Source organism: Portunus trituberculatus, chromosome 34, assembly GCF_017591435.1.
Source record: "Portunus trituberculatus isolate SZX2019 chromosome 34, ASM1759143v1, whole genome shotgun sequence".
In the NCBI taxonomy this organism is placed as follows: Eukaryota; Metazoa; Arthropoda; class Malacostraca; order Decapoda; family Portunidae; genus Portunus; species Portunus trituberculatus.
This window is the reverse complement of record NC_059288.1, coordinates 8,257,258-8,271,816: the sequence shown is the minus strand read 5'-3', so window position 1 is coordinate 8,271,816 and position 14,559 is coordinate 8,257,258. Positions and strand designations below refer to the sequence as shown.

At 40.5% G+C, this 14,559-nt stretch overlaps 3 protein-coding genes across 7 annotated transcripts in view; 2 read left to right on the top strand and 1 right to left on the bottom strand.

Annotated features, from left to right (window-relative positions):
- LOC123512694 overlaps window positions 1–3,472 on the top strand; it is a 10,048-nt gene extending 6,576 nt beyond the window's left edge. For all 3 annotated transcript variants that reach the window (XR_006677166.1, XM_045269203.1, XM_045269204.1), the window contains one exon: window positions 2,762–3,472. Coding sequence is in view for 2 of the 3 variants with exons in the window: in XM_045269203.1 (XP_045125138.1) it covers window positions 2,762–2,846 (85 nt within the window). In the remaining variant the exon portion in view is untranslated. The remainder of the gene's footprint in view (window positions 1–2,761) is intronic.
- A 532-nt stretch (window positions 3,473–4,004) lies between these two features.
- On the bottom strand, window positions 4,005–7,054 carry LOC123512691 (peptidyl-tRNA hydrolase ICT1, mitochondrial-like). Its single transcript, XM_045269202.1, has 5 exons — window positions 6,896–7,054; window positions 6,343–6,388; window positions 5,920–6,062; window positions 5,398–5,567; window positions 4,005–4,460 (listed from the first exon to the last, which is right to left on the bottom strand). Exons 1-5 carry the CDS (start codon window positions 7,052–7,054, stop codon window positions 4,373–4,375), a joined length of 606 nt encoding a protein of 201 aa, XP_045125137.1. The 3' UTR covers window positions 4,005–4,372.
- Window positions 7,055–7,137: 83 nt separating this feature from the next.
- On the top strand, window positions 7,138–11,747 carry LOC123512690 (protein ABHD11-like). Of its 3 annotated transcripts, XM_045269200.1 has the most exons (7): window positions 7,138–7,268; window positions 8,217–8,367; window positions 8,801–8,974; window positions 9,502–9,675; window positions 10,531–10,611; window positions 10,764–10,879; window positions 11,047–11,747. In XM_045269200.1, the coding sequence occupies exons 1-7, from the start codon at window positions 7,165–7,167 to the stop codon at window positions 11,180–11,182; spliced, it is 936 nt and encodes a 311-aa protein (XP_045125135.1). In that variant the 5' UTR covers window positions 7,138–7,164; the 3' UTR covers window positions 11,183–11,747. The 3 variants fall into 3 exon arrangements, with proteins under 3 accessions (XP_045125135.1, XP_045125134.1, XP_045125136.1); XM_045269199.1 differs by lacking the exon at window positions 10,764–10,879 and having other exon boundaries at window positions 10,531–10,727; XM_045269201.1 differs by lacking the exons at window positions 10,764–10,879; window positions 11,047–11,747 and adding an exon at window positions 10,880–10,899 and having other exon boundaries at window positions 10,531–10,727.
- The last annotated feature ends 2,812 nt before the right edge of the window (window positions 11,748–14,559 follow it).

Here is a 14,559-nt window from a genome sequence, read left to right as displayed (position 1 = left end):
AAAGGATACTGTAATACCACAACACTTGTAGAAATGATGACTGAATAACAATTTCACCACCATACAATCCGCGTCAACACGTCATACCTGCCGAGGATAAAGCATTACTCACTGCTCACAGCTCACCGCACCACACGAGTATAGTGAAGTTCGCGCCAACACATCGCGCCAAAACACCGCGCCACGCACCAAGACACAGCTACACATCATAGCTACACTTCACGCATGAATAACTCACAATTTCACCACCACACCATCCAAGTAAACACGTTATCACTAGCACAGCCTCAATCACCATCCGGGAATAATGCACCACACACACACACAGCACCAGTAGCCATGTTCGCGCAGTAAATAAGTAGTAAGGTTCGCGCCAAAATATCGCGCCACGCTCACCAATACACAGCCACGCATCATAACTATAGTACTACTACACACATCAATAACTCACAATTTCACCATCCCTCACTCCGAGTCAACACGTTACCACTCGCACAGCCTCCATCACCACACAAGTACAATAAAGTTCCCGTCATACAGGTAGTCAAGTTCGCGCCACGCTCACCAGTACACAACTACACACGATAACTTTGAACTACACATATGATTAACTCACAATTTCACCACTACACACTAGCACAGCCTCAATAAATGCACCACACACCACACAAGTTTAGTGAAATTCCCGCCACACGAGTAATCAAGTTCACTCCACACGCACCAATACACACACACATGAATAACTCACTATTTCACCACTACACACTCTAAATCAACAGGTTATCACTAGCACAGCCTCAATCACCAGCCATGAATAATACACAACACACCGCACCAGTTGAGTGAAGTTTCCGCCACAAACACATGATAACCACACATTGAACTTACCTTCGTCTGTCATCTCTCTTCCTCCTGCTGCTGTCAGGGACTCGCACTTGTCCTGGTGAAACACTGTATTCCTGTGAGCGGGTCAGGTGTTGCTAGAAATGCTTTGCTCTCTCACCATGACTAATTTCCAAGGCCACATAGGTGATTTGCGGGTTTTCAAGAGTGTTTCTCCAGTTGATAATGCAGAAATCTTGTCACTATACCTCTAGAACCGTAAAAACACCTTGAAGAACTCGTGAAAATTTTAATAAAGCCTTTTGAAATAGTGGAGATGAAGCGCAGTGGTGTTCGAGAATAATAGCGCTACAAAATCCAGCTGATCCAGTTGACGCACACTATTCACGCACTGACACAATGACCACTGAGCGACGTGCGGCCAGATGTGTCAAGCTTGCATCTCCAGTCTTACAAAAGGATAACTTATTATCATATCTTATTTAATCTTACTTTATTTACCTATTTATTCGTTTTATATAATGGTTTATTTGTTTGTTCATTTGTGCGTGTGTGAAGATATTTGTATTTACCTAGTGCATTACTAAATATCGTTAATGCATTGCCATACTTCACATATTTTCTAAAGTTTTTTAAAGACGAGGAGTTGAACTGTGTATTTGTTTAATTTCATCTTCAGTATTCCTCGTGTTTTTGTTGGCACGGACGGACAAACGTGACTGCGGCGCATTACTAGTTAGAACAAACACGCTAGGCTATTTTCACCGCGCCTGAAGTAATGGTGAACAACACGGGGCCATATACACAGATGAAAGAATGAACAAATAATTTCAAGTAACAGCAAGAAGCAGTTACTGCTCGATCTTTTGTAAGCAGCTCGAGTTGTCCTTATCTTACCAACCACCATGCGGTTACTTTAACGTCAGAGAAGTCTTAATTAATATCTCGGTGAAGCCGGAGAGACAGTCTTTCTCTGCTCACGGACACGTATTTTTAAGTCTTGGCAGCGAAACAACAAGTAGCAGAGCAAGATCGACCTTTTCTGCACCCAGACGACCTTGTCTAGTGATCTTTTCTCAGTCTCCCTACTCACCTATCCCATCCTCAGTATCTCCACAGGAAAGAGTTCCAGAGTGGCGTGATATGAGCAATGTCCACACTTGACTGGTTACTGAGTGGGTTGTCACAATCTCTCCGAATTCCTCCATCCTTTGCTCTTCCTCATTTCTACACCAAGCTGGCATGGCTGCCAACACGTACTCTCCCTCAGGGAAGGAACATGCACTCAAATAATGTGCTCTCTCTCTCTCTCTCTCTACACACACACACACACACACACACACACATATATATATATATATATATATATATATATATATATATATATATATATATATATATATATATATATATATATATATATATATATATATATATATATATATATATATATATATATATATATATATATATATATATATATATATATATATATATATATATATATATATATATATATATATATATATATATATATATATATATATATATATATATATATATATATATATATATATATATATATATATATATATATATATATATATATATATATATATAGAGAGAGAGAGAGAGAGAGAGAGAGAGAGAGAGAGAGAATCATATTTGTGTGTATATATATATATATATATATATATATATATATATATATATATATATATATATATATATATATATATATATATATATATATATATATATATATTTATATTCTTTACAATTTTTTTTTTAACAAGCAAGATTAAATCTGATGTTCTACTAAGTATGGTTTAAGAATCTCTTAAAAACTTGGAAACTGCCTCCAGTTTTTAAAGTTTTCATTACTATATGGTTTTGTTATTTCCTTCCCTGCTAACAGAGATCGCTATGAAGGTGCAGCCACTACCCTGCCTCCCACAGACCAACACTGGGGGGTGGGACAGGCTGCCAGCCAGCAGAAGTGAAGGAAAATCCTAGCATAACCTCTCCCAGACTCACCAAGAAACACACCCAACACCTCACATCATCTAACAAAACCCCTCAGCACCATCCTCGCCTCTCCCCACCCAGACTATGTTAGCACTGTGGTGAAAGGAAGCAATGTGAATGTAGTGGTGAAGAACTTAGAAACGAGACAAGTGAATGATGGGAGTAAAAACATTAACACCAGGAATGAAGAAATGATGAAGAAGTGATGCTGAGGATGGTGCTGAGAGAAGACAGAGTGTTAGTTATGGCAAGGGGAAGAGGAGCAGGAGGAGGAGGAGGAGGAGGATGGAGATGAAACTACTGCCAGTGTATTCCAGAGCTTTAATGTTTTCTTTGTCCTGTCAGTGTAAATGTAAACCTGATGACTGTGTGTGTGTGTGTGTGTGTGTGTGTGTGTGTGTGTGTGTGTGTGTGTGTGTGTGTGTGTGTGTGTGTGTGTGTGTGTGTGTGTTGGTACACCCTTTTGACTTCCATTTTACCTTACCAAGTTCTTGTTATCAGTAAATGTTGAACCAATTTGTGGTGTTTTGTACATATCCTTAAGGAACGATGGAGTTTGTTCAGTTGTTACACACTTCAGGCAATAAACTTGTGACTTCAATTGAATTTTAAAGACCTTTTAAAAACAAATATCTCTTCCTGACAATTTTGTGATGGCAGGACAGACAAAAATTGACCAGCAGCACTGGGCTTCACCGATAACTGCTGGCCCACTAGTAAGCAGGTGTGTGCTCTTCTGAAAGGTTTAGTCCCTCCTGCTACCTCTCATTGCAAGAACGTTCCTTTCTTTCTTTTTACTATAATCATCTTAGTTCCTTCAGTACTATAACACATTTTCATATCTATTCTGCTTACTATTTGGTGATTTTATAAAGCTTTAGAAACTTATGTGGGGAATAGAATAGTGAAGATTCTGGCCATTAACCTTCTGACCTCAATAGATTCTTCCTATAGTAAATAAAATCATCTAAAAATATCCAAAACTCAAGATAAAAATGCATCCAAGTATTGAAGGTGTTAAGACAACACTTATCAACAATGAAAGTGAACATAACTTTAATGAAAAGGTTTAAGTGTGGCAAGAGTGCATCAATCAGCAAACTTGAAAAGGATAGCTAGTAAATCAGACAATATTTCCTTTGATTCCTAAATTTCATGTTCTTTACTTCTACTGACCCTCTCTCACTCTACAATTAATTTCTAAATACTAGCCTGACAATATACATTTTTAAATTAACATATATAAAAAATTTATACAAGATTGGAATATGGGACTCATAGAATCCATTCTCATAAACAATAAAAAGATAGAACTGGAAAAAAAATTGCTTAAATCAACTCCAAAATTAACTTTCATATATAACCATGTGATAGAAAAAAAATTAGAAAACTAAATCCATATCATAAAAAAGTAGATACACATGACTTGTATTTCAATTCCATCCCAAAGAAAACCTGGCACCAGTTACGTATAAGTGTTCCAGGAGGTAATAATGCATTGCTAGCTGAGTTCAGGTGCACGCCGCCCTTGCTTGGTGATGGAATGAGACTTCTTCTGCCGCAAACGCTCCCTCGTTGATGCCTCGTGTCTGCAGTGTGGGTGGAGGTAAGAATGGCTGTCTGGTGGAAGTAAGAATCTCTCTCTCTCTCTCTCTCTCTCTCTCTCTCTCTCTCTCTCTGTGTGTGTGTGTGTGTGTGTGTGTGTGTGTGTGTGTGTGTGTGTGTGTGTGTGTGTGTGTGTGTGTGTGTGTGTGTGTGTGTGTAATTCACCTCAGTCATATGCTGGTTACCCAGCCAGCCTCTTCCCATTATGGAGCGAGCTCAGAGATCATAGACCGATCTTCAGGTAGGACTGAGACCACAACACACTACACACACCGGGAAAGCGAGGCCACAACCCCTCGAGTTACATCCCGTACCTATTTACTGCCAGGTGAGCAGGGGCTACACATTAAGAGGCTTGCCCATCTGCCTCACCGTTTTCCGGGATTCGAACTTGGTCCCTCTTGGTTGTGAGCCAAACGTGCTAACCACTACACTACGCGTGTGTGTGTGTGTGTGTGTGTGTGTGTGTGTGTGTTTCACTGTTTGATCTGTTGCAGTCTCTAACGAGACAGCCAGACGTTACCCTACGGAACGACCTCAGAGCTCATTATTTCCGATCTTTGGATAGGCCTGAGATCAGGCACACACCACACACTGGGACAACAAGGTCACAACTCCTCGATTTACATCCTGTACCTACTCACTGCTAGGTGAACAGGGGCTACACGTGAAAGGAGACACACCCAAATATCTCCACCCGGCCAGGGAATCGAACCCCGGTTCTATGGCTTGTGAAGCCAGCGCTCTAACCACTAAGCTACCGGGCATGCGTGAGTGTGTGTGTGTGTGTGTGTGTGTACTAGTACATATATACCTTGCTCCCTCAACAATTAAGAAAGAAACCAGAAAATATAGTGTTTAGTATATACGCTCACTCACTCACTCACTCACTAACTCACTCTCTCTCTCTCTCTCTCTCACCTTCGTCGTGCACGCTCTATGTCCTCGGCAGCAGGTGGTGGAGGGACAAAGGCTGCTGTGTAGATGAGGTGACGCAGCTTGTCCATCGCCTCAGCCACGTTCAGTTGCTGGGATCGTGTCTTGTCTGACCGGATCACCAGGAAGCCGTTCGAAGTGATGCTTGTTTTATGCTGTGGGTTTTACAGGAATGATTACGGATGGATATCGTTGTGTGTTTATGTGGTGGCTGGTTTAGTTGAGCTATGTGTAGTGCACGTTGCTCGTTTGTGGTGTGTGGCATAGTGTTATTAGGTTCTTTAGTGTGCTCATATCATTTGTCTAATAGTATGTAGGCTACCACTTAGATCAATGTTTATTTCTAGTAGGAGTTGACCAAGGATAAAACACTATTAGATACCTAGTCTTTTCACTGTTCCATTTAGTCATCGTCAAATCTTATCTTTGAATAGTGTAACAAGGGAAAATATGAAGGAAAAATCATGCCCTTGATTATAATAAAAAAAATTATCTCTTGAAAAGTACCTTAGTTGCCAACTTTTCCTTCAGTTCAGGGGAAAGCCACTCAGCTGATGCCAAATGGAAGCGCAGATCTACTTTGGTGTTGATCCTGTTGACATTCTGGCCACCCGGCCCACTGCTGCGAGAGTAGGTCAACTGCACCTTGTCTGGGAACATGAGGCAGGATGAGTAACTGTTCACATCAGTATCAATCCAGTTAGTAAAGGTGTTCTACAAGTTCCAACATATAGATTGAAACCAAGTCTTACAAACATCATGGATCAAAACTTCACAGTGCCTATATAAAGTAAATGGAAAAAAAAAAATGTCTGGATCAACAAGAAGAGATGGGATAAGGTAACCTTCATGGATCAGAGTGGAAGGTATGAGTACACTTACAAAGGTGGCACACACTGGATAAGATTTTAACATGTCTCTGGAACTCACCCATAGGAATGTATCCTGAGAAGTTATTTCCCTCAGTCTTGGGAATCTGTGAGACAGAATCAGGGTAAGCTGAATACACACAGTAAATAAATGTAAATACATTTCATTTATGAAAAGGGAGAGTTACAATCTTTAGTGTTCATCACTATGCCTAAATAAATGAGAATAATTTACAACAAATTCATATTACAAGTACAGTACATTCCAGCTATCTGGCTGGTTCGTACAGTGAAACCTTGGTTACCGAATGCCTCCTTTTTCTAACAAATCAGTTTTCAAAAAAAATTTTTGAACTCATAATTGCTTGGATTGCCAAACAATATTCAATCTTGAAGGCCCACAATGCCATCAGTCGTAGTGCATCACTCCACTCTCCCTGTCGCCTTCCCAACCAGCAAGTTGTCCAAGTGTTATGACTGTCTAGCAATACCTGGGTTAGCATTGATAAGGATGTGTTGGGTGTGGCTTGATTAGGTTAGGCGAGGTGAATGAGGAATGCATTAGTCGTCACATTTTGATGCTTATGACACGAAACAGAACAGCGTCCACCTACCTCCTGAGGCTTGGTGATGTCCAGGTCACTCTGGGGATAGATGTTGTGCAGATTGACGTTACTCTTGTAGTTCCACGCCCCAGCTGAGGTGTGCAGGGAGCGACATGAGGCCACGGTGCGCCCCAGGGAGCGTGAAATGCCTGGACATGAGCGCAACATGCCGGCGGGTGGCGGTGTGGCGGTCAGCTGTGTTGTGTTGTGATGAGGGGCGCCACCTGCCGCTGTTGTGAGCCGCCTGCCGCCCTGCCGCTCTCTGCCACCACGGGATTATGCAACTTCTTCGCAGGACCAATATTCTCCGCTGGGGGAAACTTTCTATCCATAAAGGACTCAGGGACGATCTCAGGAGGCAGATCTCCAGCAGTGTTGTGAGGTGAGGCAGCAGCCTGGCCGGTGTGTGTGTCCGGGACAGGCAGGGAAGGACCAGCCTCACTGGCCTCCTATCAACCAGGCAGACCTTTAATTAAGCATGGGTGCATTGTAAGTTTATAGTAAAACTAGATCTCAGATAGATCTGTGCGATCAGATAGATTGTTATTGTGAAATGATGGATGTATGAGTATATTCCTGTTGAGGATGCATAAATAAAATAAGGAACTTCAGGAAGGCAGGAAATTTAAGCAATAGCCTTTATCTTTCCATGTATAGAATATCCTCCACAAATATGATAGGAGAGTTCCGCTCATACCTTGCTATTAAACGGAGTGGAGTCAAACACTTTTGTCTTATCAACCCCTCTCATTTTAAGTGATTGTCTTCAGATTTTATCTTATCATTGCAATGTTGCATCCCTCACTATCTTGCATCACTAGTTTCACATGATCTGCTCTTCTTATTTTGCGATAGAAAAACTGCTTTCCTCCCCTCCTTTCATGCCCTCACTGCACAGAGCTTTCTTTCTTTGCCTCATCCCTATTCTGTCCACCTCTCTAATGCAAGACTCAATATTCTTTATCATTCATTGCTTTCTTTAGTAAACTCAAGAGTCCCTGCCTGCTTTTGTATTTTCTCCTTCCTATGAATCAAGTTTTGTCAAGAGAGTTTCAAGACATTTATCTTCCATTATTTCATTCTTCTATTTAGAACACTATGGAACCTGACATTAAGTCAACCTTTTTTATTTTTTATTTTTATAATTTTCTTTTGCCTTTGGCTATTGACATTCTTGCTTAAAAAAGCAATTTTGTGCATACTATGGTTACAGGCATCATAATATTTTTCCTTGTCATTATTCTCTAAGGTAGTGTTTGGCTGCTTCCCAGTAAGATATGATCTGGAGATTGATTGACTGACTGATTTTATGGTGATGATGTTGTTACAGATGTGCAGGGGTTCCTATGTCATACACCCTGCACTCCCCGCCAGACTCCACCAGCAGTCAGCCGCCCCTCATCATCATGCATGGCCTCATGGGCTCCAAGACTAACTGGAAGTCATTGGGTAAAGCCATCGCCTCCAGGATGGGCATGGAGGTGATGTGGCTTGTGTTTGGTTTCATTTAGGCTTTTGTTGCTCATTTAATTCAAATGATAATAGTGAATGGCTCTTGTCTCTGAAATTATTGTGTGCTGAAATATGAGGATGCTGTGTAAAAGCTATGCCAGTCAACAGTACAGATTGATAGATACAATGTTGAAATGTTTATTATATTAATGAAGATAAGTAAATGAAAAAGTAAATTGCAAAACTTAAGGTAGAAATGTTTATTCATATTATGAGTCTTGTTATTATTATTATTATTATGTATCTGTAAGGATTATTTCTGGCAACAAGACATATAGAAAGAATTATTTACTTGTACCATTGTCATTACATCAGAAATACCAGAGATCAACTTTATCTACCGTTATTTATATTTATTAGAGTCAGGGCACCACAAAGCTGACAGACAGTTTCCTTCACCAGGTGTTCACTGTTGACGCACGGAACCATGGTGACTCCCCACACACTGACGATCACAGCTACCCACTCCTGGCAGAAGACATCCTTCTCTTCATGCAGCAGCACAGCATTCCCACTGCAACACTGATGGGGCACAGCATGGGTGGCCGTGCTGTTATGGCCACAGCGTTGATGGAGGTAAGGTAGCTGTGTTAGGTGTTAAGGAAGCTGTTTACAGTGTTTAAGCATTCCATTTTTCTTCATTGCCACTTTGGAATCTTTTCCTTGGTGGTTCCTTGAGTCATGCTGGCTTGGGGTGTCTTAGTGTTGTTGTTGAGGATACACATATGATCATGCATCCCATCTGTTGGATCAACAAGCAATATAACATGTGCGGGAAATATTTCCCACTGAATTAGTTTTTTTTTACTCTTCAACAAGTGGGTAGGTAGATTCATGTCGTACTCCCACATTAAAAAGTGAAACAGGTTCACGGAAGAAGACCTAGCTACATAGAAATAAAGATATAAAGTAAAAGTTATATATCACTGTAAATGATGTCATGACCCCTTCCACCCTGTTAACAGTAGAAACCCACCCGCACAATTTGGCCTACGTCACAATTTCAGTTTTCTGTACAAATCAGATTTTTCAGATGCCTGTCACAAACTTGAAACTCACAATCCTGGAGACACTACATTACTGCCATACCTCTTTATTCCCAGCCATCAGTAGTAGACAGATTGGTGGTGTTGGATATGTCACCTGTTGGCACCTCTAAGAGCATCTCCAGCCTGCCTCGCTTCCTGGAGATCATGCTGAGGATTGCCGTGCCCCCAGATCTGTCCCCACCGCAGGCCAAGACACATGTGGACAACCTGCTCAAGCCTGCCATACCTGTGAGTGGTTCCTGTGATGTATGTCGGTGTTGGAGTTAATTAGGTTTTTTGTGTGTGTATGTCTGTGCGCCTTTGTTTATTTGTTTATGTTTGTGTTGTTTCAGTCATTTCTTCCTATGGTTTTTATATTAAATAATTTTTTAATATTTTTCTAAGTTCTTGTTTTACTATTTTATTTTTATCCTTTTATATATTTTATTTATTTTTTTATTTTGACATTTTCATCTTTCATCGTTTCTTTAATCTGTTCCTGTTTGTCTGTCATTGAATCCAAGTGCAACAAATGTGTGCATGGCATAATGTATGCAGCTTGAATCTCACATATGCCATTACATGTTCTCTGCAAATAGTCCTGCACTGACACAGTCTTCTTTCCACTTGTCTCTACACATTCCTTCTAGCAACATCACCACTTTCTCCTGTTATTCAATTTTTGTCTTTCACTATAGAATGTAAGTTTCTTAACTCGCTGTATTATAAGGCCGTCTCTTTTTTATGTGCATTTTTTAGTCTGTTGATTTTTAGACCCTGTATTTTAGCATGGTATGAGCTCACTGCCCCCAAAATTTGATCATGTACTCTTCCTTTTTTTTTTGTGGTTTTTAGTCCTAGTTAATTTTTAGACCCTGTATTTCTTATCTTATCTTTCCCTCAAATTGTCTCACTGTAGTTCTTTGCTCCAGTAGGATGGCATAAAGTGATCTGATCTGATCTTACTTTTCCTTCAAATTGTCTCACTGGTACCTCTTCCTCATCAACAGGGTGCCATAAAGTTATCTTATCTTATCTAATCTTACCTAAATTTATCTTATGTTTCCCTCAAATTGTCTCACTGGTACCTCTTCCCCCAAACAGGAGGCGGGCATCAGACAGTTTCTTCTCACCAACCTCACGCAGGCCCCGGAGGGAGGCTACACTTGGAGAGTCAATGTTAAGGGCATAGCTAAGAACTTCAATCCACACATCTCCACATTCCCAGCTGCTTCCCTGCCTCACCACTCCTTTGAGGGGGAGACTTTCTTCATTGCAGGGGCACTCTCAGACTACTTAAGGTGAGTAGTAAGTAGTAATGGAGAGTCAATGTTAAGGGCATAGCTAAGAACTTCAATCCACACATCTCCACATTCCCAGCTGCTTCCCTGCCTCACCACTCCTTTGAGGGGGAGACTTTCTTCATTGCAGGGGCACTCTCAGACTACTTAAGGTGAGTAGTAAGTAGTAATGAGTAGTAAGTAAATGAATATGGAAACACATCATGAGTTGAAAACACAAGTATCTTCAACTGGAGCCTTTGGAAAGCAGCGATGTGAGAGAGCAAAAAGTTTCAGAATACTGGCCCGTAACTCACCCTTCTCTCCTCTCTCTTTGCAGGCCTAAAGATGAGGAGGCAGTTGAAGAAATCTTTCCACAAGCTTCATTCCACTACCTCGAAGGAGCAGGCCACTGGCTACATGCTGACCAGCCTGCAGCATTCCTCAACCTACTTTCTCTGGTGCTGCTCCCCTGATGAAGGCTCTTTGTGCTAGGAATACTGTATATAAATAATCTGGGAGTATATATATGGGGGGAATTTCATGTTTATATTTGTCTTAATTTTTTTATTATTTATGTATTTATTGATCTACTTTTAGGTGTTTGTTTTCATACTTATAGCACTGTATATACTCTCTATTCTGGCCTTTATCTCTTCCTCTCCTTTCCTCCAAGGGGACATACAGAGAGAGAGAGAGAGAGAGAGAGAGAGAGAGAGAGAGAGAGAGAGAGAGAGAGAGAGAGAGAGAGAGAGTGAGTGAGTGAGTGAGTGAGTGAGTTTCATCTGCTCCTCTTCCTGCAGTAATAGAAAGCAGTTAATATTAATAAAATCAACAGAGAAAATTGTTGCTGGTGCTACGACTATTACTACTACTACTACTACTACTACTGTGCTAGTTCTGCTTATTCTTAATCTTCTTCCTTAAGCTTTTCATTATTTTTCTCGTGAAAAGTAAGGATGATTTTGAAATGAAGAATGAGCAACAGGAAGGAAGGAGTAGAGGAAATGAAAATAAAGATGACTATTATTTTCCCACCCATATGATGAGTTTAATTTTATGCATGACCAAATAAAGTACAAAGCCACATACACCTTTGTCACTTGAAAAGGAAGGAAAACTTGATGCAAGGGAAAGAATAGAGCTACATAATTTTCTTTCTTCATTTTTAATAGAGGAGTTGGTGAGCCAGACAGAAGGCCAGGCTGTTCAGGCCTGGTGTTGGCCAAATCAGGTTGACAATATATGACCAGAGTTCATGGGCACTGCAAGACCTGAATTCATGCTTCCCACTTCCTCCTTCAAAATTATGCCACCAACTACACAAATAATTTCAAGACTGGTGATCGATCTGAAGCAATAATGGGAAGAGAAGGGACCAAGTCCAAAGTAAGAGGGATATAGAATAAATCCTGAGGACAGAAAACATAAATCAAGAACTTGCAGTGCCCATCCTGCATCATTATACTGACTGACTAATACATCAGCACTGATCACACGGTTTTGTTAAGGCTCGTTACATGGTCATAAATAAACGTAATTAAAAGAGACGAACGGACACTCAGTACTTGAAGAGGGAAATCATCAAAACCCATCATTATAATTCTCAACACATCATTATAACATCTTCACACAAGGTCCATAAATACCCCAACACAATGGCAATGCTTTCCTGCACTGGCAAACCACAGCTCTGCAAAACAGTCCTCTCTCATGCTCCATCTCACTGTCGCCTCATTCCTTGCAGTGCAGAGTAAAGACACAAAACAAAGTAATAGAGCTTCTAATACAATACTTAGAATAGATATAATATGCATAGTCTCCAAACCAAATACCTCCTCTTTACTATTCCCTGTGACAAGGGATGCCAGGGAAGGGGGCGGGTGCAAGTTACACTAGAACGCGCTTCCTGTATCTGTTAAAATAGTTTTGCTATGTACAATTTTATAAACAACTTGCAGTTACACAGCACAAATAAGGCATGAATATATCATCTCATGGGGGGGAGGGGTGAAAGGCAAGTTCCAAAGAGCAAATCTAGTTGGAGTAGCATTTTTGTCTTGGCCAGCAGCTCCTCACGCCCTCACAACCCTGGGTGATCTAATGTTTGGTGCTGGATGTCAATCATCATCAACTGCACCATCCTTAATTTAGTTTCCCTTACACATGGGACAAATGGGGGCCACCACAGAGCCTCCAGGGTGATTGTCATGGTGAACTAATTTCATAACCTTGGGCTGCACCTCTGCTATAGTGGGGGAGGGAGAGTTGGGAAACACAGTATAGATTTGGCACTGGTTATACTCAGAAAAAATAAAAATATACACCCTTTAGAGACAACATAACACTGGTTTCCTCCCTTAATTGTTACAAAAATTTTCTGTGGGCCAATTCACCTCACAATAATCTCTGCTGCATTGCCGTGGATTTTCCGATACGGGCTGGCATGCAAACCTTACACTCAAGAGGACACAGACTGTCTGTCACTCACTTTTCCAAGCAACAGAGAAAATGACTGTAGAAGTGCCGGCTTCAGCATGATGACATGTAAAGTATTGCACTTATTGCACTACACTTAAGTCTTCCAAGTCTCAAGAAAATACGTACTACTGATCTTCCTTTGACTGTCACCTTCAATGTTAGCATCATAGTCTTTTAGAACTCTGCCACCTGGCTCATCCTGGTGTGGGACAGGGCAGCCAACACATGGGCACTGTTGCTTTCTGGCACCACTACTGGCCCCTCTGTGCTGGCTGCTGTTTGTGGCGCTTCAGCCTCAGTTTGGAAAAGGGTTCATTTCTGCTCTCACTATACCTTTCCTTTTCTATACTTTTTACAAATTGTGAGGAGATAATGACTTTCACAAAGCATGAAACAAGGAAATCTTAGTGACATATTTCAAACTCTTTTATTCTGAAGAATGATGTGTTGCAGGAAAATAAAGGCAAAAGTCCCAACACTTGCTTGCTGAGGCTGATTGTTGCCGCTTACCCATCCCATTGCAATTCAATCAAACGCTTCCCGAATTACTCCATCATACATTAAATCACATGGTTTAAAAAATGTATACAGCATAGAAGCTAACCTGACTTGATATAAGTTGCCTTAAACAATAACAATAATTTACACAAGTTATGTATGTTCATTCTCCACTATGCACACTGTATATGAAACTAAATATGGAGCTCGGGGGTGAAAGGTCCTGACCAACACGAGTGCAACTGGTATGGCGCTACACTAAAGTATTTACACATATAAACAAACAAATAAGGAACTTAGAGTGAGCAACAAACCCTTCATAAATGACTAACACAGCATGCACTTCATTAAACAAATACGTACTTGGAATACAACTCATACCACAAGCTTAACGACTCCATTCACACTGTTAGTAATAGTATGAGTATGTGCCTGAAGTGTCTTTTTCTCTTTTTGAAACCTGTCATCACAAAAAAGATAAAGCAGGAATATTCTGTGGCAATGAAATACTCCTGAGGTTTATGTTGTTTGGTTCACCATAATACAAATAGGGCAAAAATTGAGATTTGATATTTTTTTTTTATATATAATTTTGCCACACATTATCTCCTTCCTGTCCAAATAAATTCATGGCCAGTAAGACTGAAGACTAACACACACACACACACACACACACACACACACACACACACACACACACACACAAAGCATGGAATAAAGTTAACTCTTTATTGGAAGAACAATTATCTTCAGGCACATGTTCTTTCTTCCCTACAGAAAATATGCTGTCATAAAACAATAATATGAGAGAAATTCACACACCAATTTTAATTTCTTTCTGGCAGCACTGACCCACTCAGCTTGTCAGAGCCTT

What these genes read in the sequence shown, in the direction of transcription:
- LOC123512690 (XM_045269200.1), top strand. Translation starts at nt 7,165, where the DNA reads ATGCAACTTCTTCGCAGGACCAATATTCTCCGCTGGGGGAAACTTTCT. An exon ending in ATCTCCAGCAGTGTTGTGAG is followed by an intron (nt 7,269 to 8,216) that starts GTGAGGCAGCAG and finishes ATGTTGTTACAG; the next exon opens with ATGTGCAGGGGTTCCTATGT. An exon ending in CTTGGAGAGTCAATGTTAAG is followed by an intron (nt 10,612 to 10,763) that starts GGCATAGCTAAG and finishes GTCAATGTTAAG; the next exon opens with GGCATAGCTAAGAACTTCAA.
- LOC123512691 (XM_045269202.1), bottom strand. Translation starts at nt 7,054, where the DNA reads ATGTTGCGCTCATGTCCAGGCATTTCACGCTCCCTGGGGCGCACCGTG. An exon ending in CTCAGGATACATTCCTATGG is followed by an intron (nt 6,063 to 6,342) that starts GTGAGTTCCAGA and finishes TCATGTTCCCAG; the next exon opens with ACAAGGTGCAGTTGACCTAC. An exon ending in AGGAAAAGTTGGCAACTAAG is followed by an intron (nt 5,568 to 5,919) that starts GTACTTTTCAAG and finishes TAAAACCCACAG; the next exon opens with CATAAAACAAGCATCACTTC.